This window comes from Phoca vitulina, unplaced genomic scaffold, assembly GCF_004348235.1.
Source record: "Phoca vitulina isolate PV1807 unplaced genomic scaffold, GSC_HSeal_1.0 scaffold9, whole genome shotgun sequence".
Taxonomy (NCBI): Eukaryota; Metazoa; Chordata; class Mammalia; order Carnivora; family Phocidae; genus Phoca; species Phoca vitulina.
The window spans coordinates 12,054,854-12,082,217 of NW_022589712.1; the positions used below are offsets into that span (position 1 = coordinate 12,054,854).

Consider the following 27,364-nt stretch of genomic DNA (forward strand, 5'->3'; position numbering starts at 1 on the left):
ATCATTTTAAAAGAGGTTTACTGCCAAAATTATTCTGTCCATTTTGAAATGTGCTCCTGCACTCACATTTAAATGTGGATCTCTGTTATGGCGGATCGCACACCATCGCAAGCGCTAACAACCGTGTCTCTGGCTTGCCACCCTCAGCTCAGCAAGCTCAACTCCCCGTCCCTCTGCAGAACTGCCCTCGCCATTCTGGGAATTAATAGCACCACTTCTCCAACGAACGTTAAGCAACAACCAAATGAGAAGCATGCCCTCCTTATTAAGCTTGCCTTCTTGCTTTCTGCAACTTTGGGGATCAAAAAAATTGGGGTATTAGATGCATTTACTTCCTGTTCTAATTAAGCTCCCATGACTAAAATAATGATGGTAGACAAAAGGAGACCGAATTCATTAGAGTAGACGATAATGTCCACAAGATCTCAAAAGTAAGATTTCCTGGGCATGCTGTCATCATTATAGTTTGTGGCATAGGTAAATAGAAATAATGACCCTATTTGGTCTCCTCGGGAATCTTCGTACAATGCAAACCATCGGGCAGCTGGGTGATGCATAAAAGCAAATCAATAAAGCCAGCAGATTAAAACTAGAAGGAAACAGTGGCCCCAAAATATGTGTCATTAAAAATGAGATAATAGTATGTAAATGGTGGGGGATTAGGAAATGAAGTCATCATCTTATGAAGACTCTAAGGATGGACTTTTTCTAAAATCCTCGAATATATTAAATTAAGCACTGGATTTTAAAAGTGAAAACTGCTAGGGGGAATGTGTAAAACCGAACCGGAATAGATGTGCCCATTAGACTATGGTTCTTTTAATGGTCAGTATAGATTGTCTCTGTCTTAAACTCAACTATTGGTAGCCACGACCCAGCCTGCATATTAATGAGGAACATGAATGCCTCTCGAAAATCTTCAGCTACAGCATCTCCATTAGAAAAAAAAAAAATCAATATTCTCCCACACCTCATGAATACAGACCATAGCTGGCTCGGCAGCAGATGCTGACATTAATTATTATTAAAAGGGGAGAACTTACCCATCTCTCTCTTAACTCTCCCCTGCTACACCTCCTTGCACACCCAAACTCATGTTGTCACTCTTTCTCATTATTTTTAATGGATCCTGATTCAAAGCATCTGTGGGTTGTGCAATTACTGCTTGGCTGAATGTACAATATTCTCTCTGATGTCTTGTAGACACTGAATCTAGAAGGTATCCCAAGGACAAGGAAGGGCTCTTGCGCTTCACTGCACCACATCTACCCATCTCTTCCTCTTTGCCTCTCCTAACTGCCTTTTCACAGTTCTTTCATCGATAGAACATTTATCAATTCACCTTCAGTGGTGCACTACTGCCCATGTTAGGAGGGAGAATGCTTTTTGTACATCACCGTGGAGACACTGAACTGATCAAGGGAACCAATTATACCCTCAGCCCCCTTCTGTCTCCAACTCATGGACACATACGAGGCTCCAGAGTAGAGATACTCATGGAACTTGGTCTCAAAAGAAGCCTGGTCTTCCTTAGCCAAAGAAGCACCTTATTTTATTTAACTACAGCATCAACAAGTGACAATAATAATAGTAATAATAAGGCTAATGCTTTTTAAATTATTAGGGCATGATATCAACGGTAGAGGAGGAAGCTTTAACTGAGGTAGAGTTAGTACAGCAAACTTTTTCTTTTTTATGTGCTTGGAGTTGCACTAGACTCAGGATGCAGAGACATGGTTCCTTCCCCTGGAAATCTTATTGTCTAGAAAAAGAGCCCATTTATAAACACACACATAAAATAAAATCAGAGCCAGCATGTTCTTATTTTCTGGTAGGAATGAAAAACCAGGAGTGAAAGTGGAAGAAACAAGTTTCGTTATTGCAGCTTTAAATCAATGTAGCTTTATTTCCATCATAAAATATTCACTGTACCATGACTTTTTTGAGTATTTTTTGAGAAGAAAAACTAAAGCAAAGAAGCCATAGCGTATTTTAGCATTAAAGAAATTTAGATATTAAATAGCCCTGCCCCTTTATGTAATAGATGGAGAACTTGTTTTAGTTTCTTCCCTGTGGTCACAAAAGGCATTCCCAGGAAAGCCACACCAAGAAACCAGAGTTCTTATGGCCATGAAATCTCATCTCTCTTCTCTTCAACATTCATTCTGAAGCTCCAGCCTTCTCCCACCCCTCACTTTGTCCACTCTCTACTGCTCTCCTTGAGAACATACCCCTGACACTGTATTTATCTCCATAAATAAAACTAAAACATTTAAGAGCCTGGAGGAAAGCCAACCAATAATTTTCTCCAACACTCTCATTTTACAAAACAGAAAATTTGAACATAAAAGGCCCAAGATTTGCCACAAGGCATAGGTGGAGGGATGGTAACCCCGAGACCCGAAGCCAGGTCTTCTGAGACTCAGTTCAGGAGCCCCTCCTGCCCTGGGGCCTGGCCTCCTTCTGTCTTTACTCACACTTGTCTATCCCAGTTGTTGTGGAAGGATAACCTAATATTCACCTCTGGCCGCTCCTGTCCTTCACTCCCTAACTTCCAGGGGCTCCGGGAGTATCACGGTATACCCAAACTGGGCTTTCTCCTCCTGGATCAATTTATATACTAGAGTAGAGATAGAGCCAAGGATTCATAGCTTACATTCTCCTTCCTGACTAACCATATAAGGAAAAATAATCTGTTTCATTTTTATCAATATGGAAGAATCGGAGACCATGACTGACTTGACACCACCAAAATGAAGTGTGTGACGTCTAAAACTTTCTTAAATGGGCGTGGAAGATTATTTGTAAAAGTACATAGAGACTATGAGTGTTTTTGCAAATATCTCTCTAAGCTCACATAGAAAGAATTGCATTCTTGCTATCCTTTCCGTAAATATCCAAACCAGTTCTCAAAACACTTTGTGGTTCATTCAAGCATAAGAGACCAAAGGATTCGTTCCCTTGGTCCAACCCCATCCTTCATGTCTACCCCTTCCTATCTTCTCCCTTACTCTGCTCATTATACCGCCTCACCCACAGCATAGGTGGACAAAAGGCTTTGTTCTCTCTGCTATGCTGAACACGTTGCTGAACCCCACTGAGGCATAAAAGAATAAGTGGGTCAAATTGCTTTGTGTTGCCTGCATAAATCGAGCCTTTATCAGGCGAGCAAGAGGCTCCCAGGGAAAAAGCAAGGAGTGTTGATGTAGGTGAGCAGAGATGCCATGCAAACAGACCCAGCAGTAAACAAAAGAGAAATACACAAGAAAGATAACAGAAGCAAAAATAACACCAAAGGGCTTGTGACCCATCAACAGAACGGACAAAAAAAGATAATGGGCAAGAGTAAAGAGCAATAAAGATGGTGAGTCAGCCAGAAAGGTTTTAGTGAACACGAGTTCAAAAGGGTGAGACATCGTTCCTGCTCCTAAGCTAGTGTGCTAGCAGGAAGGTCGAGGTGCATTTAGAATCCCAAGCAGAGGATTTAGGGAAATTATGAAAGGCTTGAGTTCCAGTCCGAGCTCCCCCGGGATCAAGTTCTGTCTCCCTACACCACTCTACCAGTTCCCACAAAGTCAGGGACTTTTCTTCTTTAAATGAAGAATTAGATGAGATTTCAGAGAACCCTTAACATCCCAAAATTCAATGAATGACTGAGTCTTTAATGTTTTGTAAAACAAGGCTCAGTAGCAATGTCAACACGGGACAGAAAGAAGCACAATTCGGTGGTAAGTGCACAGGCCAGGCGGTCAGACCCCTCTGGGGTCATGTTTTTCTGGTGCACCTCATTACCTTTGTGACCCGGACAATCTGTTTGATCTTGCTGAGCCTCAGTTTCTTCTTCTGTAAGACAAAGAGAATACCATATGCCTCGTGGCGTTGTTTGGTATCAGACCTAGTATAAGTCTTCAAACATTTTAAGTGTATGTTTGTACACAACAATTGGTACAAGACTAGCCTGCTGGCAAACTGATCTTCAGTAATACTGATTATTCTCATGAAAGGTTAACATAGGAAGGGATTTATTAAGAATGGAAATATTCGCTGTCACAATTGTCCAGAAGATTGTGGACGATTTTGTTCTGATTCTGTAAACCCACGTTTAAAGTTCTGAGACACTACCTTTATGTCTTATTCCTGATAACATTGGATATGCCTGTGTGTGTGAATGTGTGTGTGTGTGGGTGTGGGTGTGTGGGTGTGGGTGCTTCTTCAGGTAGACCCCCAAGTTGTGACGCATTGGTGGCCCAAAAAATTACTGTTCACAATGTTTTTATTTCATTCTCCATGTCCTATTTTGGCTCAAGAATGTAACTCTGTAAGCCCTTGACTTTGGCTGAGTTGGGAGCATTTATGACCCTATCATATGTAACGTAAACATCAATCTGCTTTCCTATTTCTTTACAAATTCAATTATTTCTAATTACATAAAGGCATCATTGATCAAGTAAGCACAAAAACTAATACAGAAGAGTTTAATCTCTGAAATAAGCTTGTAGACTTCAAGGAATAATTGAATGTTATAGTATTTAATACAAGGAGATATCTTTATTGTTGATAACTGGCCCAAAGTTAAAGGAAAATGTCTGAATCCCATCATGTTATGTATTGATTTCGTTCAAATTGAAAATATTTGGATTCTATTTTCATTTCCTCTCTCTCTCTCTCTCTCTCTCTGCTGCTCTCTACAGGCTTGGAAATGGGTTTTAGGCCCTGTGGTCTTATATGCGTGTGAAAGAATAATTAGGGTCTGGCGGTTTCAACAAGAAGTTGTCATTACCAAGGTATGCGTGTAGCTTTATGTGTGAATAAAAGCCTGAGTGTAGATGAAAATTTTTTATTAGCCCAAGTTTTTAATTTGCCATTTTTATTGCAGAACTGTCTGTAATTTAGAGGCCCATCTTCTGTTCTAATAATTGCTTATATCCCGCGTATCTTTTAGTGTGACTAATTTTACTGAAGACGGGGATCAGGGCTCCAGACCGGTACACAGAATTTTGACAAAGGTTACGGTGCAGCCCAGGAACCATCCGTTTTGTTCTTTATTTCAGTTTTTCACTGGGGGGTTGGGGTATTTCAATTTCTCACTGGGGGGTTGGGAAGGATGGGCAAGGGGACTGACTCAGCTTTGGTTGGTTTACGTTGGTTATGGTAACTTCTAATATAATCACTTCGTTCAACACATAAAGATGGCGATTTTGCAAACACACAAATAATAGACATTTTCAAGGACACACACTCCCACTCGGAGCTACTGAGCAGAGGACAGGGAATGGTCACCCTCAGGTTCAGAGTGAGAGGGAGAGTGAGAGGGGAGGGACCACGCGAAGCCCCACCTAGTGAGTGAGGGCCCCAGGGAGTGTTTTCCAACCTTGCACCCCTCCTCACAGCTCTCCAGTTTACCAAATGCTGGAGGAAGATGGAAAACATGTCTAGGAGACTGAAAAGTACCAAAGACCCGGCGCCCGGTGTTTTAAAGGTCCAAGAAGAAATGCTCTGCTAACCAAACTTATATTGCTAATACAATATTAACAGAATCCCCTTTCTCCTTAACTGTCTTCATGAAAGCAGATGCATAGAAATTGCTTCATATTTCTGTTTTAAGCTGTTTCCATGTTTCTGCTTTTAAGTTAAGCACCAAAGGATATCAGGCTACGTCAAAAGCCAGACAGTAAAACTTCTGGAAATCCACTAGAGCCGTTACTAGGGAGACAGTTTAACAGCAGAATCAGAACAAATATCAGTAAGGAGATGGGAAACAGAACTAATGATTAAAATGCGCTGAGATCCTCTTCCAAATGGAAAAATACTGTCACAGGATCTAGACATTTGCTTTTGCTCCCTTTCACCTCCTACCACAAAAGAAGACACAGGAGCCTAGAGAGATTTTTTTTTTTTTTTTCAGGAAACAAGATGGAAATCGAAGAAGGGAAATCAGTTCTTTCCTTCTGATAAGCAGCACTTGGCAAGGCTCTTAAAAAAGCGAGGAGAGTCTTTGCCTGCTACTTCCATACACCTCAAACTCAGAGCCTGAGCAGGACCATGGATGAGACCTGACTAAAAAAAAAAAACAAAGCGAAACATGTCACAGTGAATTTGAGGATTGTTTTCCACTTAGAATGAAAAAATAATAGGGCCCAATCAACCAGGGATTGAGAAAAGATACAGGTCATTGAAAATGGTAACAGACAGGACCTACATTTTAAAACCATGGAGATGGTTCGGTGGGTATTTTAATAACCCTAAGCATCATTAAGTGCAGTGTCTCATATGTTGGCTCCTATCCTCTTGATCCTGGTTAACTGCGCTAGCGAGAGCTTGGCCATCGGGGACATAAAGTCACGTGTCAGACACCACGTGGTGCAGCTACCCAAATTTCAGATGGCACTCTGAAGGAGGTAAGCTTCACGCTTGCTGGAGTTGCCAAGCCAGATATAAAAGGGATGGCAAAGATCCTTGGAAGGTAACAGCAAATGGCAGATGGAAAGGACACCTCAAAAAAGCTGGTTCTAGAATGTAAAATCCTCTGGTGGACAAAAGTCATTGTCTTCTCCCTTCACCTGAGGAAAAAAGGCAAACGACTCTCTTGCTCTGATTTAGGTGGTGAGCCACCCGTCTGGAGTTCTAGAACTTCACATGAAAAAGCGGAACTTTAAAATGGCCCCGGGGCAGTACGTCCTGATCCAGTGCCCCTCCGTATCCCGGCTGGAGTGGCACCCCTTCACCCTCACCTCCGCTCCTCAGGAGAACTTCTTCAGTGTCCACATCCGGGCGGCAGGAGACTGGACAGAAGCTTTATGTAAGGCCTTCGGGGCAGAGGGACCAGCCCCACAGGAGCTCTGGAGCCTGCCAAGGTTGGAGCCCATTTCATTTTTACATATAACTTAGAAAAGTATAACAAATAAGTCATTTTCGTGCATCAGCAGGCTTCCCAAATCCAGCAATATCTTTATTCTAGATGGCAAGTTTTAATCCATTTTTTAAATTTGAGGACCTATATGGAGTCTAATTTAGTGGATTTCCAGTAGAAGCAAGTACATTTCTTTTTAAAAAAAAAAAAAAAAAAAAACAAATGTTCAACAAAGGCAAGCAGTGATCTAGGAAGAAGGAGCATTGTGCTTTCTCAGCTCCAAAACATCACTTGACTAATTACATGCAGCCCGCAATGAGTAAGACAGCCCTGTGAGCTTTTTGCTTTTGCAGGCTGAGGTCTTTATATTTGTTATTTTGGTCTTCCTAAGGAGGATGCTTTACAGTCAGAGTGAGGCTGGCAGGCCCCGTGCCCTGGAGAAAGAGCTAAACAATTGCAGATTGAAACTCATAGAGTGACAAAGTGATCGAATGGTCCAGAAAGTTGTGCCATTCAATCTGTCGGTGCCACCTGTGTGCGTGCAACAAGTACTCGTAACCTCCTCTAGGTGCCAGAAATAGAGAGATGACAAAACGCTGCCTCCTCTCTCTAGAACTTCGAGAGGCCGAATGCAATCAGCATCAACCTGCACACAGACAATAATTTTGCTGCAAGGTCCATGTGCAGAGGGTCGGTCTGGGAAGGGTGGAAAAGCACAAATGACATCCGTATTCATTTCTTAGGGTTGTGGTAACAAAGGAACACAAACTGGGTGGCCGGCAACAACAGAAATGTATTCTCTCCCAGTTCTGGAGAACCCGGGGCTGAATTTAAAGGACAGCAGGGCCGAGCTCCATCTGAAACCTTTCGGGGAGACTCTTGCCCTGCCTCCCCCTCCGCTCTGGGGGGTTTGCCAGCAATCCGTGGCGTTCCTTGGCTTGCACCTGCAGCAGTGCACTCTGTCTCTGTCATCCCATGATATTCTCCCCTCTCGTGTCTGTGTCTCTGTGGCCTCTTATAAATCCAAGTCATGTTGGATTCAGGGCCTGCCCGTCTCCAGTAGGACTGCATCTTAACTTGATTAATTACACCTGCAACAACCCTATTTCCAAAGAAGGTCACATTCTAAGGTACCGGGCTTAGGACTTCAACCTAGAAATCTGGGAGACACAATTCAAAGACAACATCCTATTCAGACGAGCATGGGCCCCAGTGTCAATGAGCGCTCCTTAGCTCCCTTTGGCAGACAACGGCTTAAAGTTGATCCCCACTCTTCCAGCAGGATGACCCAAAAGGCAGACCAAACCCATATTTAAGCCCCCAGGAAAACGGGCACACACAAAAAGGGTTGAGAAAAACATTTTGAAAGAATTTGACCTTTCAAAAGAAGCATCAAGAGATTCCTTCTCCTGCCGTCCTTGGAGGGGGTCAGAAACTAGCAAGCAGTGGCCACTGACAGAAGAAATTAGGGGGTGAACACTGTCAGGATACGCTTGGAATGGAACCTCCTGGGGGCGGGGCATTGCCTGTCCTCCCATCTATGCCCGGTGCCTGGAGCAATGTCTGACATGTATTGCATACAGAGAAAATATTTAATGGAAAAATTAATAAATACCAGACCCAGTATGGATGCTTTAGCTCATTTACTTTAACAAATATATAGAGGTGGCAAACTAGGCACTAGAATAAGTGTAAGGCACAGAATCTAATCAGCTTAGTGTCCCTCTTTCCCCCCTCCCATAGGACACTGAACTGTGACTATATAGCTCTGGGCTTGCTTGTGTCCAGTGGCTAGGAAGAGTCACATGCCTTCATTTCAAACATTGGAACTGAAGAGTGGTAATGATAACAAACCGAGTGTAAGCATCATCCTGTCAGACCACAGCCCCAAGTCAGATGACAACACCTGATTCCTCCTCCATTTAAGACCTTCTCTTTTTAATCATGGAAAGGAAGCAATGTAATAGAATTCTAAGATTCAGAATGCGGTGCAAATGCTTAAAATCAGAAATAAAATTAGACACACACACACATACACACACACACGTCCCTGCCCTCCTTTTGGCATTGCCAAGATCAATACTTCCAACCTGTTGTCAGCCTGGTCTCTACTCTTAGTGCATACAGTTCTCCGGTCTATCAACCAAACTTGCCTTTCACAAACCAGCTAGCATTTCAGCCAATAACCCAAAGAGAACTTGGAACATGTTTCTCAGGGGTCAATATGCTTTCTATCTGTGGGATGCCTTGTCAGCTCATGGCCTGACACCATATGCCCTCTCCCCCACCCCCAGGCCTCCCTGGGCTCCGCTGCCCCACCTCCTGCTCCCTCCTTGAACTCAGCCATTCTTCCAGCCTTCTTGGCTTTCTCCCACACCAAGCACCTTTACCACTGCTGTTCCTCCACCTGGAACATTCTTCCCCAGATTTCTGCTAGGCTGCTCCTTCACCTCCCCCAACTGACTCTCAGTAATCGCTTTGTCCCAAGCCCTACTTTATTCTTTTGCATAGTACTTATCCCCACCTGACATACTAAATCTCTGTAGGTTTATCTGTTTGCTATATATCTTCCCACACTAGAATGGAAGTTCCATAAGAAAAGGGACATTATCCATGTGGTTCACTTTGTTATCTTGTCTTTGGTGCCTAGAATAGGCCCTAACTCTTAGTTGGTACTCAATAAATATTTATTGAATGAATAAAAATGAGTTGTTGGAAGCAGAGCAGTTTCCCTTCATTTGTTAAGTTCATTTGACCTCTGCTTCTGTACATGTGTAGGCATACGGATTAACAGTAGAACCAAAAAAACCCTACAATTTCTTCAACTCTTCAATATATTAAGAATCAGAATTTTATTGGACTTCCTTGGATGATTTTTATCTCTTAGAGTTGTTTCAATTTTGAATTGAATCAAACACATGGGAGAGAGCACTATAATTTTTCACTGTTTTGAACCCAGAAAGGATTTAAACCAGCCCCAGGAAAAAGGAGCATCTGGGTGGCTCAGTCAGTGAAGCATCTGACTCTTGATTTCAGCTCAGGTCATAATCTCAGGTTCGTGGGATCAAGCTCTGTGTGGGGCTCCACACTCCGTGGAGTGTCTGCTTGAGGATTCTCTCCCGCCCTTTCCCTCTGCCTCTCCCCCGCTCAAATAAATAAATAAATCTAAAAAATTTTTTAAATAAAAAAATAAAAGCTTTTGCCTTCTGAGATAAAATGGAGGAATTTCTCAGAGTTGATGCTAAAGTTTTCAGTGATTTAACCTACTGCCCAGAGCCAAGGACACCAACATCCAACAGCCTGGGTTCAAAGCCCAGTTCTGGGTGTGATCTTAGAGAATGTATGTAACTGTGTGTCTCGGTTTCCTTATCTGTAAAATAAAGATGATAATAGTATCTAGGACTTTGTTTAAGAATAAATGTCCTTATAAAGCCCTTCACATATTGCATAGTAAGAAAAGGTTAGTTATTATTATGAGCAAACTATGAAAGGTCAAGTACTGCAGAGACGTCCATGAAAGTGATGATCAACAGGGAGAACATGTAGATGAAGCAAAGGCAGTGGGCTCAGAGAGTCGAGGTTGGAGGTCGATGAGGTGGGTGGGTGTGCTCCCGACTGAAAGCAACAAGGAACCACACGGTGTAGATGCTGGAAAAGCTGCATCATTAAACTCTGTGTCCGAATGAAAGAGGAAGTAGCTGAGTGAACTAGATAAACAAGAATTTGTGCAAAGGAAGCCAATTCAGGATTGTGAGGTCTTGAGAAATGGAGACATTTTTGTCCAAAAAAGAACAATCAGGGTGTCATGATAGCCACGATCAACCACTTAAAGGGCTGAGACAAGAAAGGGAAGAGACCTGGTATGTGTTTCTCAGGAAGGCGAGCGGCGTGAGTTGTCAGAAGACAGATTTCAGTGAGACATGAGAAAAACTATCTCCTGCTTTGAACTGCCCCTACACGGAACAAGGTGCCCTGCAATTTAACATCAGAATGGGATCAACTCTCAGGGTTGTGGAAGGAAGGATTACTATATTAGCAGGGAAGTTGGACTAAATATTTTCTCCTGCCTTTTCCAGCTTAGATTCTCAATTTTAATTATGTGGAAATGTGTTTATTATGTATTTCTGTGGATTATACAACACAATTCTTCTTTGGGTTTCATTGTTATCTTTTCAAATCAGTGTCAAATAAATCCCAAATACAACTAATTATAAAAACAATTAACAATAAGACATTTTAATCCTTGGACAGTTTCATTTTTTCTCTCTTGATTCCCCTTATCTAATTATTTATAAACTAATCTACAGTGGGCTGAGATACTAACCCTTTCTGGTTAATGACCTTTTATTTTTATTCTTCCATTTCCATATATCAATATGTAATAAAGCCTTATTAATTAAGATTAACTTGAGGAGAGTTAATTTGAATTATTAGGAGGTCTGGAATATGGAATATTTAAAAATAAAACCCAATTGAACTTTCATGAACACATAGTAAGCCCAAATGGGCCAACCTCGGGTGCCTTCAACAGACACCCCTTAGGGAATGGTTATGAATAACTTAGAAGCCTTTTAATTAGCATATCTTTGTTCATATGTAAATGTGTGCTTTTGGAATAGTTGAGGTTATTTAATACATTCTGCTGACTGAAATATTTTAAATATTCCCTTTACAATTTATTCAATGAATTGTTATTGAACAGCTCCATGCCAGAGAGCATGCACAGCCCTGGGATGCTGAGGGGAGCAAAGACAGACCTGGCTCCTCCCTCCAGAGAACTTGTGGTCCAGTGATCAAGATAGATGCAAATCAAATCATGCACACACACCCAAAAAACTGTAAAATTACAAATGTGATGAGGACTCCAGAGGATGGGTACATGGGGCTATAAATTATATAAGGGGATTTAGCCTAGTCTAAAGGGTCCATGAAGCTTTCCCAGGGAAATGATGATTCAGATAAGATCTAATGAAAGGATAACTAATAACCAAGTCGGGAGAGTGGGGAGGAACTGGGACAGAGTATTTCTGGTTACTTGGATTTTCCCATGCAAAGGTTCTGGGGCAAAAGGGGGGTGGGGTTACTCTGTATTTTAGGAAATGAAAGAAAAGCCAGTGTGGAGAACTGTTGTTGAGAAAGGGAGTAGAATCCAGGGGCTGGTCTATTCCGGACCATGTTAAAGACAATTGTATTTATTCAATAAATATGCTTCATCCTTACAAAGAAAAATTTGCTAAGCAAAGACATCAGTGCCATTTCAGACAAAAACCCAGATTTTGAGTTCACATCATCTGAAATAACAAGCTTTAGAAATTCCACATAACTGACAAATTATCTCAAAATCATATTTATTCCAAATGAATGGCTTCTAGACTAAAATTATATGAATATACTAAGATGTGGGACTGAATAAGTAAAAACAGGAGAAGCACGTTAGCAAGAGTTAAGAGATAAGACTTCTAAACCACCTTCTGCTTCTGCTTTATTCTTCTGATGGCAGCTGCAGAAAAGAAGAAAGAGAAGGAAAGGGAAGGGAAGGGAAGGAAAGGAAAGGAAAGGAAAGGAAAGGAAAGGAAAGGAAAGGAAAGGAAAGGAAAGGAAAGAAAGGAAGAGGAAGAGGAAGGGAAAGGGAAAGAAAAAAAGAAAAAGAAAAAGCCTCTTCTACCAGGCTTCATGATGCCTGGAGCCAAAACAAGCATCTAAGAATTGTAAGAGCTTGCCCTGTGGAAGAGGTGTGAGCTCGAGCCAGAGAAGCCAGGCTTTGTCCTCCCGTGAATGGCACCTGGACTGGCCTGTCTGGTCATCCCCCACCCCTAGGAGACAGGCCCCCATTTCCTCCTGCTAAGCCCAGGCTCTCCTAACATGGCATCCTCAAGCACAGAGCCAACCCCCTGCACACAGTTGCGAACACATCCTATGAAAAGCATCGGTTGAGGATGGCTTTGTTTTCCAGAGCAGAGCGTTCTAAATGTCACAGGGCTGCACTTCGTGATTGCAGGCTGGCGGTGGACGGGCCGTTCGGAACCGCACTGACGGACGTATTTCACTATCCAGTGAGCGTGTGCATCGCTGCGGGAATAGGGGTCACTCCCTTCGCCTCTCTTCTGAAATCTATATGGTACAAGTGTGAGTCACAAACCCAGCTGAAGCTGAGCAAGGTATGGAAAAAATCATTAGTTCACACTCCCATGGATTAAAAGGTTCAACATCCTTCTATCTATCATCTGCCAATTCTTGGGGAGGATTTTAATTAACTATGAGGGATAAACTCAGGGATCCTTAACTATACTTATGTTCTTAAAAATCTCCATTCGGTATTACATTTATGAGAAGGGTTATGTCTAATCTTGTTAAAGATGACAAGACATAAATTTTATTGCTTCATTGCCATTACAGGGCATGTAATTGCTCATGTCGGTAAAATAGGGACAGGCTGCAAACGGCTTTGTGACTGGGCTGCTGTTAGTGACATTAACAGGCGGCCTTTTCCTTAGTCTCTTTAGCCTGATACTATGGCTGCAAGTATGTGATTCAGCATCTTCCTTTCGTGGACTCGGGGTCTTAACGAGAAGCAAAAATGCCACAGTTGGGATTCATTGGCCTGCTTGCTTGGTGTTGCCCAGCTCCGAATCTCTTTGGTCATTTCTTGAATGTTCTCTGACAAGACACCTCCATAGCTGCCTTCCTTCCTTTGTCCTACCCAAAGATGGTCCATACTTTAACCCTCTGAGGAGCCGCAGGAGAAAGGGAGCCATGTTAACACCGAGTGGCGTCCGTTCAGGAGGACTCAGGATGTCAGGCAAACCTGGTTCTGGGCCTGATTCTGCCACTTCTCTGGTTCACACTTTGGCTCCAGTTTCCTCCTCTAGCAAAGGAATTTGCTTGATTAGATTAGCATGTCTATCTAACATGAGTTAGGTATGAACATTAGTCATGTGCTATGGTCCACTAAAGAGAATTCAGTGGTCAAAAGAACTTAAGCTACTACAAATCCCAATCTAGAAGATTCACATCATCTATTAGCCTATTAAATAAGTTCTGTAGAAAAGAACCTCTTTCAGTTTTGTTTCACCCATCCTTCCCAAGCTTAGTTAGCCATGGAAACTTTCTCCACCTAACATTTATTAAGGAATGGTATTCTTTGAAGCCCTGGGGGCAATACCAGAAGATCTCTAAAGTTGGGGCTTTTCCAACTAAGAAATAAGAGAAAAATCAGCTATCATTTCATGAGTTTCCAAGTGATAGGTGCTTGACATACATTTTCTCATTTGGTTGTTCTAATTCCCAACAACCTTATACAGTAGATAATAGCAAGCCTGTTTTTCACATTAAAAAAAAAAAAAAAAACTGAAGCTTAGAGAAACCAAAGTGACTGCCCTAAAAATACATGAGTAATAAAAGGCAGAATGAGGATTCAAACTTAGATCCATCTGGCTCTTTCCATGACATAACCAACATATGGTAGATATGACTGCCACCATTGTATTGTAGGCAGACTGAGGGATCCCAGGCCAGAGAATCCGCCTCAGCCTGATTCCACCCTCACTAGAAGCATCGTCTTGAGTGACTCAGGTCAACTCTTTGAGCTGGGTTTCCTGATCTGCACAATGGAGAAATAAGAGTCCATATCCTACAGGGAGTTTTAACACCAAGTAGGACAAATCGATAATGTGATGTGTAAATAATGTAATGTAGATTTGTATAAAATGATATAAAAGTTCATTATAGCTGCCAAAGATGTAGATAGATTAGTAGTACTACTGTTACTAATAGCTTAGATTCAAGCCTTGACTACCTAGCAGGCAGGAAGTTAGGCATTTTATACATACAGTCTCACATCATCTTTTTAAGGAACTCACCGTTTTTATTCCCATGTACAGGTGAGAAAACTGAAGCTGATCACAAAGCTCATAGGAATGATAGCGTCATATTATCAAATTATCATAATTGTTCTTTCAGATAAGTAACATCCTCAGTTTACTACTGAGGAACCCAAAGCACGGAGAGCTAATAAATAGTAGAATGAGAGTTCAAAACTAGACTTTTTGAATGCAGACTCATCTTTCCTCTATACCACAATAAGTTCAACAAAGTGTCTTAGTCCATTTGGGCTGCCATACCATGATATCATAGACTTGGGTCACTTGTTAACAGCAAAAACAGATTTCTCACAGTTCTAATACTGGAAAGTCCAAGATCAACAGACTTGCTGACTTGGTGTCTGATGAGAGCCTGCTTCCTGGTTGATAGGCGACCATCTTCTAGCTCTAACTTCCCATAGCAGGGTGGTGAGGTAGCTCTTGGTAGTGTTTTGAGTTTTTGTTTGTTTGTTTGTTTTGGTCAGAAAGTGTCAAATTTGTTGACTTGCAGTTTGCAACTCAATGAGGAAAAAGTAGATACAGAAGTCTAGAAGTCTGGAGTCTTTTTTTATAAGGGCACAAATCCCATGCATGAGGGTTCCTCCTATATGAACAAATCACCTCCCAAATACCCCATTTCTGAATATTATCGCATCAGGGATTAGGTTTCAAAATATGAATTTTGGAGGACACAGACATTCAGTCTATGGTACAAAACAAGCAACACAGCTACTCTTTTATTTATTCAGACCCCCCCGACCCAGCAATGCTTTGTTATGATTTATGATGATTTCTCAATCCCCCTAAGTTTTTTCTTTCCTCTCACTGTCTACCACGTAAAACCCATCCACAGACGCAGCTTCTTGCTTCATGGTTTTCACAACACTAAAGGTCACATTATACTTCACACGTGATGGATTGCATGTCTCGCTTTCATTCACTTATTCACTCCATGAATATCTATTGAGCACCTACTATGTGCCAGGCCCTTTGACACTGACATGACAAGCCTCTCACTCTCCTCACAGCAGACTTATAACACCTCACCCTTCTTTCAATAATCTGTTATCCATGTGCTTTCATGTCATGTTCACAAAGGATCTCATTTCTCCTAATAGATTCTGAGCTCCTTGCATGAGGCTTCTTTGGGTATCTTTATAAGATACACACACACACACACACACACACACACACGCACGTACACACTACAATTTTTTAATAAATCAATAAGTGTGCCAAAATGAACAAATGACTTCTATGTAATTTTTTATAAAATTCTAGGTTACTAAGATTAACTCATTTTTTATTTAACCAAGAAGACTATTTGTTCAGTAATTTTATAACTCAAAGAATATATTCCAATTATTTTACTACAAATAGGAAAAATTCTTGTAAGAACCCACAAAATCTTGAAAGTCCATATAGGAATCTGCAAAATCCTCATACCACCTCCTCCCTCACTATTTCATTGTTATTTCTGGGCTCTGTTTATGGGGTTTCTCAAGGCTGTTTCAGTGGGAGGGTTAAGCAGTTACCACAAAACTATAAAACAGGGACATTGATCTCTATCCCCCAAAAAAAGAAACCAAAGAATTAGAAATTTTTAAAAAATGTTTTTATAACTTACAGAAATTGGTGGCAATATTGGGGCAATATTCCACTGAAAATAAAGGTCAGGATAATGGCATATGGGAGAAAAAAAGCTAAAAGCATAGAATCACAAAATAATTTGAGAGGTCTTAACCTCCCAGCTTTGCATATGACCATGAAAGTCAGCATCTGTACTGAGACTGGGAAGTGATTTGTCCAAAGTCATCTAGTTGGTTAGCTACTGAGTCAGGATGGGAGCGGGCATTTCTAATTTCTGCCTTCAAGACTCTGCAAAAAGTGAGATTTCATGCTATTGAAAGTTTACGCTGAAAATTCCACTTAAGACCCACCTGGTTAGAGTGTGCATGCGGGAGAAAAAGTTTAAGAAGTTTTTCTGTTTTAAAGCCACTTTGTGTGTGTTTTGACTACAGCTATCATTAGGCTTAGGTAACTAATATTTGTCAGGGCCGCCTACATGTGTTTGAGATATAAATACTCTTTCCACGAAACTGTCAGCATCTATATAATTTTTAAAGTGCAGGAGAGCACAGCAGTACATATTTATCCAACAACATCCTAACAATTATAGACCTGGGCTATAGTTTTCAGATAGTTCTCTTCTGTAACAAGCAAAAGGGAAAATGCAGCATAGGGGTTCAGAGCTGAAAACTTAAATCTAAAGGGTTAACTGCAATTAGGTGGGATTTTCTTTCTGTATACAAGACTAGTTGACATAAAGGCATACATTTTTACATACAAGCCTGATGTTGCAAGTCTACAATAAAAAAAAAAAAAAAAACTGCAAAGTTTTCTTGGTTGTTACCCTTGCAAACTATATCTCTTTACCCTTCTCCTCTGCCACGTTATTCTAGAACACTTCTAAGTAAAATGCAGGAGAATAGCCAATAGGATGCCTGCTGCTTGTCTGGGATCATGTGTAGCACTTTCTATTTGAAGCTGGTGTTTTAAAATTTCTTTCTAACGATCTTTTATTTTTAAAGATGGTAGGGAGGAGGGGGAGAAGTGGTTAGGAGGAAATTTCCCAAGAAGGCAAAGTAAAAATAAATGGAATGATGGCTTGGGAGTGGGTGGGGGGAGGGGAAAGCTGTAAGATGTGAAAGGGGTATTTTCAACACAGGAGTAAGAGCCAAACTTCACTTAGTTGGAGGCAGATGAGCACACACCGCTCCTTCAGGATGAGGGAAGGGGGTGTGAGTGGTTGAGGAGTGTCTGTGATGCAATTCAAAGGACCTGAGCACTGGGGGTGCAAATGCCCCATCGCAATGAACGTCCTCTAACGCCTGCCTAACGGGATGATTAATTCCACATCACACTCAATTTGTGAAAAGAGCTCTTGAAAAAAATTTTGCACAAGCAAACTGTCAAAATGATGAATGAAATAGGTGTGTGCAAATGGGGAGGGGGGACGGCAGGCATAAATGTATTGGCTTATACATTTTCGTTCCCCTAATATCCCAGCCGTGTAGACAGGGCAGAGAGAACCGCCAACTGGAAGATTTGGTTCCTTTTCCAAACTGCATATGTAATCCGCAGACTGTGATAAGATAGATTATAGAAAAAAAGAAATAATTTCATTTCTTCATAAATTGTCTTCCTTCATCACCCCAATAATACATAACCATGATAATGGGTATTTATAGTGTGTCCCATGCAAGATGGCCTTGGGTCCTCAACCTAATATAATAAACAGATAATTCAAATAAAAAGACAGCTCAGGCCAGTGGGAACAGGGCAAAGAGGCCAAGAAAGGCAAAAATCCATACTCTACTTAAATATATTAATAAAACAAAGGAGGGCCTGCTCTCTTTTCTAATGAATGAAAAATGCACTTAATTTAATCTGTTTAGTTTGAGAAATTATTTGCTTTCCCTTTCCCTCACACTGGAGCTCTGGCTACTTCTGGAAGTGATCATCTCTGCTAAACACTGACGGTGTTGTAATAAATTGAACTGGGGCACACAAGGCCACATGCGCCCTCCAGAAGACAACTGCGCCCCCCCATCTTTCACTAGACAGCCTCAAAAGACTTCAGTCCCCCAGCAGGCATCACCATTGCCCTATGGGGAGGTGACCAGTATTAATAGTTTTAATATTTTGGTTTATTAACCACACAAGCCATACAAGAGTATAATGTCCTTGTAAAAAGATTCAAATAAAATACTCAGTCAAAAGGTGTCCCTTCATCAGCCTTCCTCCCCAAACTAACCACCGCCATCACTCTGCTCTCTAGGGGTTCACCATTAAACAGTGGAGCGTGTATCATTCCATTCCTTCTCCATGCATTTGCACCCATACGCATATGCAGGGTGCTGTTTTATTTATACATAAATAGAGATGTGGGTAGGGGGAGAGAGAGAGAAAGATGCACTTTGTTTTGTTTTCGTTGCCTTTTATAATATGGCTTAGCACATCTTCCGTGTCAATACTTACTGATTCACTTCATTTGATTTAGTGTCTTCAGAGTATTCCGAAGTATGGATATCCCCCACTTGATGTAATGATTTTATTATTAATGAACATTTTGGTTGCCCAAGAAGTCTTATTAACTATACTTAGAACAAACTGAGGCACCAGCGAGGTCAGTCCTCCCTCATCGGGCAAAACAGTAGTACAGCCATGAAATAATTAACTTTAAAGATCTTTTAAAGAAAAAGTCTTAGAGACTAAAAATAATTGACAAAGAAAAATTGTTTTATAATTACATTTCCTTAAAACGGGACATGGAAGCCCCATTAAGGAAGTTTCTCAATAAGAAGGAATAGTTGCTTCAAAATTTGTTTGCTATTATAATCATCCAGGAAGACCTTTGCAACAACAACAAAATAAAAAACCGGGACGATAATAGCTGCCATTTATTGAGGATAATAAACATTTATTTTTGTTTTCTAATCAGTCACAATCTTTATCTTTTTAGAGAGAAAAATTCTTTTTTTGGGAAATGGTCACAATTCCCTCAGGGGAAAGTCCCCATCACCCTACTTGTTTGGAGTTTCTGTCAGTTCTGTGTTATTTTGTACAGCATGGATATCTTAGCACACAGCATATAGTTCAGGCTGCTATAACAGAAATACTATAGACTGGGTGGCTTACACAACAGACGTTTATTTTTCACAGTTCTTGAGGCTGGAAGTCTGAGATCAGGGAGCCAGCATGGTTGGGTTTCGATGAGGCCTCTCTTTCTGGCTTACAGATGGCCACCTTCTTACTATGTCCTCATGTGACAGAGATAGAGCTCTGGTCTCTTTCTCTTCTGAGAAGGACACTAATCCCATCATTGGAGGCCCCATTCTCATGACCTCTTCTAAATCCAACCACCTCTCAAAGGCCCACCTCCCAATACCATCACATTGGTTTTCAACATACAAATTTGGAGACAACACAAACATTCAGTTCCTAACAGTGGGGAACAGAGGGCACTGTCCAGGAGGCAAGGTCACAGTGCAACTCCACTGGCCTTCTCCTAGGTGGAGGCATTGGTCAAGGTCAAGGTCAATGTTGGCACCCCGTAAAATGCCTCCTGTGGGTTTAGCACACACAGAGCATGGAGTGCGCTTTGCTGGTGAAGGGATTCCTCTGTCAGGACCACACCCTTACAACCAATGCTGAGGTTCCCAGACTGGTGCTGGGGATAAAGCTGGGTTTCACCTCTTCTCAGTGATCACCACCTCTATAATTCACAAGTGCCCAGTGGGAACACAGACCCCCACGTAAGGCAAACGATTCCCCTTACTGACTCTAATATAAACATGTGGTATCCATTCTGTAAGCTCCTCCAAACGACAGCAAGGAGAGCAGCAATCACAACTAAGAGCTCTGAGCACTTACTGCCTGTGTCAGACATTGTGCCAAATGCTCCCATGAACCATACCTTTCATCCTCACAATAATCTCATAGGTTGTTGTTCTAGAGGTGGTTTTGTTTGTTTGTTTATATACGTGGTGATCTAGGTTCAAGTTAAAAAAACTGCCCCCAGTTACCCAGCTTATAGATGGTGAAGCTGGGAGTCTAGAACAGCTTAGAGGACTCAAGGGCTCACAATGTTTAATTACTCTGCATCATAACACTGTGTCCTTGTGTACAATTTCCTTCTTTGGAGAGGTTCTGGGCCATAAATAAATAGGTATATAAATAAATATTTTTGTCCCCAATCCATCCTCAGGAAATGGATTTGGGATCTAAAGAAACACAGGTTGTACCTGTGGATGTGTCCTCTGTCTGTGTTTGGGGATGCCTATCCAGGCCATGAGACAGGGAGCATCTGTGGACTCTGCTAGTCAAATAGATGAGTAGCTTTTCTTATTTCATTTTCTGAAATTGTTTCTCAAAAAGTAGCACATGTCCATTTCCTTCTGGCCCCAGATCGCCTTGACCTGGTCCATGTGCATGTCTGCAGAATTCTTAGAGCTGCAGGAGCATGGGGGAAGAGGTGGTGCTCACAGAGAACACAGCACTGCGTGTTGCTCACACCCAGGCCGTCCGAGGTGGAGGTGGCTGAGTTTGGGATGGTGGTCCATGCCAGGAAGGATGTGACCTGAAGACCTGTGACAGGCCACATGCACACAGAGCTCCCTAAAGCCATTGTCCACTCTTGGAGTCATCTCCTAAAAGATCTGGGGCTCCATTAGATCTACAGAAACGTGTGGTATGAGTCCTGCTAAAACCAGTACCTTTGTTGCTATGAAAGTTCAGAACTTTCATCTCTTGATGGAGGATGACTTTCTGTTTAACAAAACTTTTTAAAGTAACCTTAAGTATTAGGGGCCTCTGATATCAGCTACAGAATTCTGGAAGCCAGGCTTTAGACAGGTGAATGATTTCAGGTTTTTTATTTGTGGACACCGAGGAGGGGCGAGTGTTGGGCAGATCACAGAGGTGTAGTCTGTTGTTTGGGATATTTGTTCTACCAGTGACCAGGTCCTTCCTACTGGACGAAATGCAGAAGTGGAACTGCCCTGTCCCTTCACAGTGAGTGTCCCTCACCGTTAGGATGAAAGAGAGTCAAAGTCAATAGCCTCTTTCTCTGTTCAAAGTCTCTTTTCTTCTTTTTCTGCCTGAAGCACTTCTGAGCCTATTCAGTGTTCCTTCATTGCCTCTTGCACCAAAGCTGCCCAGTGTCACCTCTAAGTCAATTACAGAGGGAAAAACACACAAAGCCATTACAAGGAAGTAAAAAGTATAAAAGGCTTGGCAAGCCCTAAGAAGGCTGACACACTGCTAAGCCACAAGAAAGCAAGGACAGGCATGATTTCTATTTGAAAGGATAAGGGTCAGTATGAGCAGGAAGCTAAGATGTGGGCATTTTTCAAGGAAGGATGTGATTGAGATTGGATTTGAAATTGACAAGTTTTCTAAAAAGTAAATGGGGATATTGTTCCTATATGAATGTATTTGAAGCACGTCCCTTAAGGAGTGGAAATAAAAGAAAATAAATCAATGATGTTTGTTCTCATCCAAATGCCACCATCAATGTTCCTAGGTAAAACAACCTACTGAGAGCAGGAAGGAAGGGGAGGTGCATCAGTAAGAATGGTATTAAATTCAGTCAATAGATTTTCTGTTTCCACCGGGAGCAAAGCAAGTCAAAAGGAGGGCTCAGGTTTTCAAAGAATAATTTAGATTAGGCACAATGGAACTTGAAAAGCAAGATGATAGCAGTACTCATCACCAACATTGGATATAAAGTGAGCCTCCTGGCCTCCATTCTCCCAGGGATCCTTCCTCCTGATCCTCCCTCAGACCCTGTCGCTCCCCTGCTCAACACCATGCAGTGCTTTCCCAGCTCACTCAGAGTAGAAGTTAAGATGGCCCCAAACCCCACATCTGTACCTCCCAGCCTTCCCGTCAGACCTCATCTCTTACTGCCCTCCCCTCCTTCACAGCTCCAGCTACACCAGCCCCTTGGCTCTTCCCCAGAGGCCCCATTCCTTCTGTAGGGCTCTTGCCCCAACCATGATTCCTCTGCCTCCTTTCATCTTTGCTCAAATGTTCCTATCCCTTGATCATTTGACTCAGTATTGCAGCCCTTTCCAGGCTGCTTTGCGTTTCTCCATAGTACTTATCACTCTCTGATGTACTCTATGTTTTACTTATTACCATCTTTCTTCGCCCTCTACACGCAAACTCTAGAACGGTGAATTTTTGCCTCTTCTGTTTGCTCTTAAATTTCCAGAGAAGAGAACAGTACAGAATACATATTTGTTGAGTCAACAAGCAAGTGGATGAACACAATCACTATACTTGTGGGGGGCCATGTGGAGTTCAACGGAAGGAACCATTGGCTCAGATTTACAACTGCAAAGAGACAGCACTCCTTTTGGGGGTTAACACACTTAGAGATTATTATTTGAGCTGGGAGTAGTATTGAAAATGCCTTCTGAGCTGTAGCTGTCCAACCAATATTGGGCTCTAATTCTTTTTTATCCAAATTTTTATTTAAATTCTAGTTAGTTTACTTACAGTGTAATATTGGTTTCAGGAATAGAATTTAGTGATTCATCACTTATATATAACACCCAGTGGCTCAACACAAGTGCCCTCTTTAATCCTCATCACCCATTTAGCCCATCCCCCACTCACCACCCCCCCCTTCCAGCAACCCTCAGTTTGTTCTCTATAGTTAAGAGTCTTTTATGGTTTGTCTCCCTCTCTTTTTTTTTCCCTTCCCCTATGTCCATCTGTTTTCTTAAGAGAAAAGGTCTTATCCTCACTAGCTTTTGCTCTTACTGACTGTTAATATTATAAACTCCTGCACAAACCTGGAGAAAATAGACAAGATGTTTAGCCTTGAAATACATTCTGTGAATTTTTTTTTCCTCATGAACTTGATCTGTTAATTAAATCTCATGTATAACTTTCATCATGATTGTGAGCTTGCAGGCTGGCTGGTGGAGAGGGGAGGCAGGAGTATACACCATCTCTTGGAGGAGATATTTCCCAGCGGAGGTCAAGGCCAGCCTCCTGGTAGATCTTGTTAAGCAATACAGAAGTCTCTTTGGGGAGGGGGTGCAGGAAACAGTAGTGAGCAGCAAGGAATAGGAGAGTGAGAAAAATCAAGAGAATTAATAGATCGTTCTCCTGTGGTTTCTTCTAGATACAATTACCTAAAACTCAAAGCGCAAAAACTAAGCCTTTATTTCAGCAAACCCAGACTACTTCTTGTCACATGCCACTTGCTAAACACAGAGAGTTAAAAAAAAAAAATGTTCCTAGACATAATTCCATTGTAGTAGTTGACACACAATCATAACCAACACCCCCCAGCTTTCTTGGACACTGATATGTCTGGATGAGAGAAACTTCTGGCCTGTGTGGCTTAACTCTGCAGTTGCCATAATCTCCACCCTCCAGAAGTTGGAAGTCGTGATGGTGAAGTGGATTACTGCACAAGCCGTTGGGGTCTCTGGAGAAGGGAGTTCAAATCCCAAGCTTAGGTCATGAGTAAAGATGAAGGGGGTTGGTCTAATGGTTTATCCCCCTTTGGGAGCCATGAAAGGCACAGCTAGTTATGATTATTAACCTCGTTCAAAAGAAGCACAGCCAGGAATGTGGTGAATTGATCCTCATCCAATGAAACTGGCAACAGCCCACAGACTCCTGACTCTGAATTCACTCTGGACTTTTTCAAACACGATGTGAAATTTTTCAAAAGAAATCACAGTGTGACTGTTCCCTGGCAGAGAGAAGCATGTCATTTTGCAGAAGTGCCCATTTGAGCTCAAATAATTTAATGGAGATAAAGTAGTCTGTGATTATCAGCACATTATGGAAAAGAGGGACAGATCCGTTCTCTTGTCTTCTCTCTTGACAGGTGTATTTCTACTGGATTTGCCGGGATCCAAAGGCTTTTGAGTGGTTTGCTGATCTCTTACTTTCACTGGAAACACTTATGAATGAGCGAGGGAAAGCTCATTTTCTGAGTTATCATATATTTCTTACTGGCTGGGATGAAAATCAGGTACTGACAAGATTCAGTATAATCAGTATTACATAAGTCATCTAGTAATAGAGCAAAGAGCAGAGGAACGGTGTCAATAATGAGCTCTATAGTTATCTGGTGGCATGAAAGAATTATGTGTATGTTCTTAAAAAGGAAGGAAAAATAAAATAAACCAGGTTAGAAAGAGGTATTCAAATCATAGCAATAAAAGAATCCCAAGCATGGAAATCCAAGAAGAATTCTGTCACTAAAGGTTGCATTTGTCATTTTAGTGACATGAGGCGAATATTACCGATCAGCTGTATTGTCTTGTTCAGCTCCTGATTGGTTCTAATTCTATGATTTGAGCTATTCAGAGTTAGCAAGAAAAAAAGCCAAAGTGTTTACATTCGACATTTTGTATTGTGACATATGTGAACATCTACAGAAAATAATCATTATGAATACATGATTTATCTAGAGATTTCTTTTTCTTAAGACATTCTTAGAAATTATGTGCACATATGTTCATTCACCTAAGATCAAGAGGATCTTCTTTTGTGGCACATGTTCTGCAGTATATTGTATCAATGAAATAGTAAGGTTGCATTTACCAGAAATAATGTATATCAAAATATTGCACTAGGGTAGAATTTCAGGGTTGATAATATTGAATGATAACTACTACCTTTTAAATCTTTTTTAACTCCTCAAATATGGACGCTAACAATGAAGTAATCACTAGGTTTATGAAATGTATGCTGCTCCTGTTGATATTTACTTTAAGGAAAGTATGTTTGAGCCAAGATTTATATTAATCACTAAATTTACAAACGAATGTGTTCCTGAGAGTGGGTACTCCTGCTCTCTCCCTCCCTCTCATAAACACAAACACACACACACACACACACACACACACACACACACACACACAGAGGCCCTATGGGACATTGCTGAAATTTGACTCTGTACCTTTGGGTAAGACTTAGCTTAAAATTCAGTAGCTAAATGAATTTTTAGGGTCTTATTTGCAGTCGGCCTTAAATATTTATTCCTTTGGGATAATTTGAAATACAGGTTCCTTGGGAACGAGCCTTAAAACATCCTTTTTTCTTTAATTTTATTTTATTATGTTATGTTAATCACCATACATTACATCATTAGTTTTTGATGTAGTGTTTCATGATTCATTGTTTGCGTATAACACCCGATGCTCCATTCAATACGTGCCCTCTTTAATACCCATCACCAGGCTAACCCACCCCCCACCACTCCAGCAACCCTCAGTTTGTTTCCTGAGATTAAGAATTCCTCATATCAGTGAGATCATATGATACTTGTCTTTCTCTGATTGATTTATTTTGCTCAGCATAACACCCTCTAGTTCCATCCACGTAGTTGCAAATGGCAAGATTTCGGGGGTTTTTGATGGCTGCATAATATTCCATAATGAATTAAATAGTGTTAATTATGTTTTCCAAACAGAAATTTTCCTTATTCAAATGGGATTTTTGACTAATGATCCATTTGATGAAGTACAGATACAGTCTTTGGTTTTTTTTCCTTTCGAGCACTGTGCTTGCTCTTCAGCTTCTGAAGTGAATTGATTTCAAGGGTCCATCTCGGAATTCCCAGTCATTTGGGAGTTTTGAGACTGAGGCCCTGTTTGATTTTGTGACAATACAACTCTGCCCCATCCTATCTCTGCCCCTTCTCAAAGTATGCTTTAAGATATACTTTTTTACTGAATACAAGTAAATTAAAATTGACGTGTTCTTAAATTTTTGTCATGACACGTTGAAACTCTTTAGATGCTTGAATTCCAGGAAAAAAATAATTGGTGCATTCTGTCAGTGAGGAATCAAAAGGCTTTTTTGGAAATAGCCAATTGTTAAACTGAATTCAACAACCTCAAAGTGGCAGAATGACAAGAACAGAAGGGACAGATGGAAAAGGTATTATGAAGGGCAAATCAACAGGGTTTGAAGATTAATTGAACACTGGGCTGAAAAATATGGAACAAATATAATTCCAAATGTTTGAACATCACTGATTGGTAGCTCGACAGTACCACTAACATAAGTAGAAAGGGACCTTTTTTTTCTATTAAATAATGCCCAAACTTCTCCTCAAGGACTTTAAGGCCCTTCCTGACTGACGGCAACCAACTATTGCAATTCCATCATGCCTCTGGCACTGGAGCCACCAGACAATGCCTTGTGTTTGCATGCCTCCATATCTGCCCTCTCTGTCCCATTTCCCTGACCGTCACTTAACGTCCTCTGTCCTCCCCACTGCCTAGGACATGCAATGGTTCTTTGAAGCCCTGGCCATCCCCAGTTCTCTTAGTCAAAAGTACTTGGAGCTTCAGCAGTGTAACTTGTCTACTTCTCCAAGAGCACTTTGTTTCTATCTCCAGTAAAGAAGGATCCTGGTCTAACTTATGGCGTTGACGTCATGCACGTGGGCTTCCCCTCCCTTGGATGACCAGTTCTTCACAAAGCAAAGACCTTCTGTCTTTCTTTTTGTACTGCTCACTCGTAGTACCCTGCCTGCTTATAGAAATCACTCAACAATTGTATGTGGAAGGAAGTTGAAGTCACACAGTATTTGAAGATTCATTTTGAGCTATGATGATCAATTTGAAGGAACAGAAAAAAATTTACGTAAAAATATGCTTAGGGAGTTCAAGACCCAGGACTCTACTCCGGCAGGAAGATGAGGGTGTGGGGGAGAAAGTTAGTAGTCATCTTTGTAGACGATGCTCATTGGGACCATGAAAATGAAAGTTCTTTGGGGAGTAGTGGTCCAAAAAGGACTGGAGACTGGGAAGGCAGCTGCATTGTGAGACAGGAGAAGATCATAGGAAAACAAATCTAACATTTCGTCCTTGAATGAAAAGAAGAGTCAGAGAGAAGGAGAAGAAATAGTATTTTATAATGCATATAAAATCAAGGAGAAACAATGTTCAGCCACACGGTTGGTGGAGAAGCCAAGGAGAATAGGCCCAAGCTGGTCATTAGCTTAGGCACTTAGTCAAAAGTAAATTGGCTGCCTCTGCCTTCTTCTTTGCCCACAGCTGAAACTAGTCAATCCTACTGTTAAGCAAGAGGGCTGTGGGGCTGCAAT

General features: G+C 41.3%; 1 protein-coding gene across 1 annotated transcript in view; it reads left to right on the forward strand.

The window, feature by feature from the left end:
* NOX3 (NADPH oxidase 3) overlaps positions 1-27,364 on the forward strand; it is a 54,934-nt gene that overhangs the window by 16,257 nt on the left and 11,313 nt on the right. Inside the window, exons 8-11 of the mRNA XM_032408291.1 lie at positions 4,692-4,784; positions 6,601-6,854; positions 12,849-13,008; positions 24,128-24,274. Of these exons, the coding sequence (XP_032264182.1) occupies positions 4,692-4,784; positions 6,601-6,854; positions 12,849-13,008; positions 24,128-24,274 (654 nt within the window). The remainder of the gene's footprint in view (positions 1-4,691; positions 4,785-6,600; positions 6,855-12,848; positions 13,009-24,127; positions 24,275-27,364) is intronic.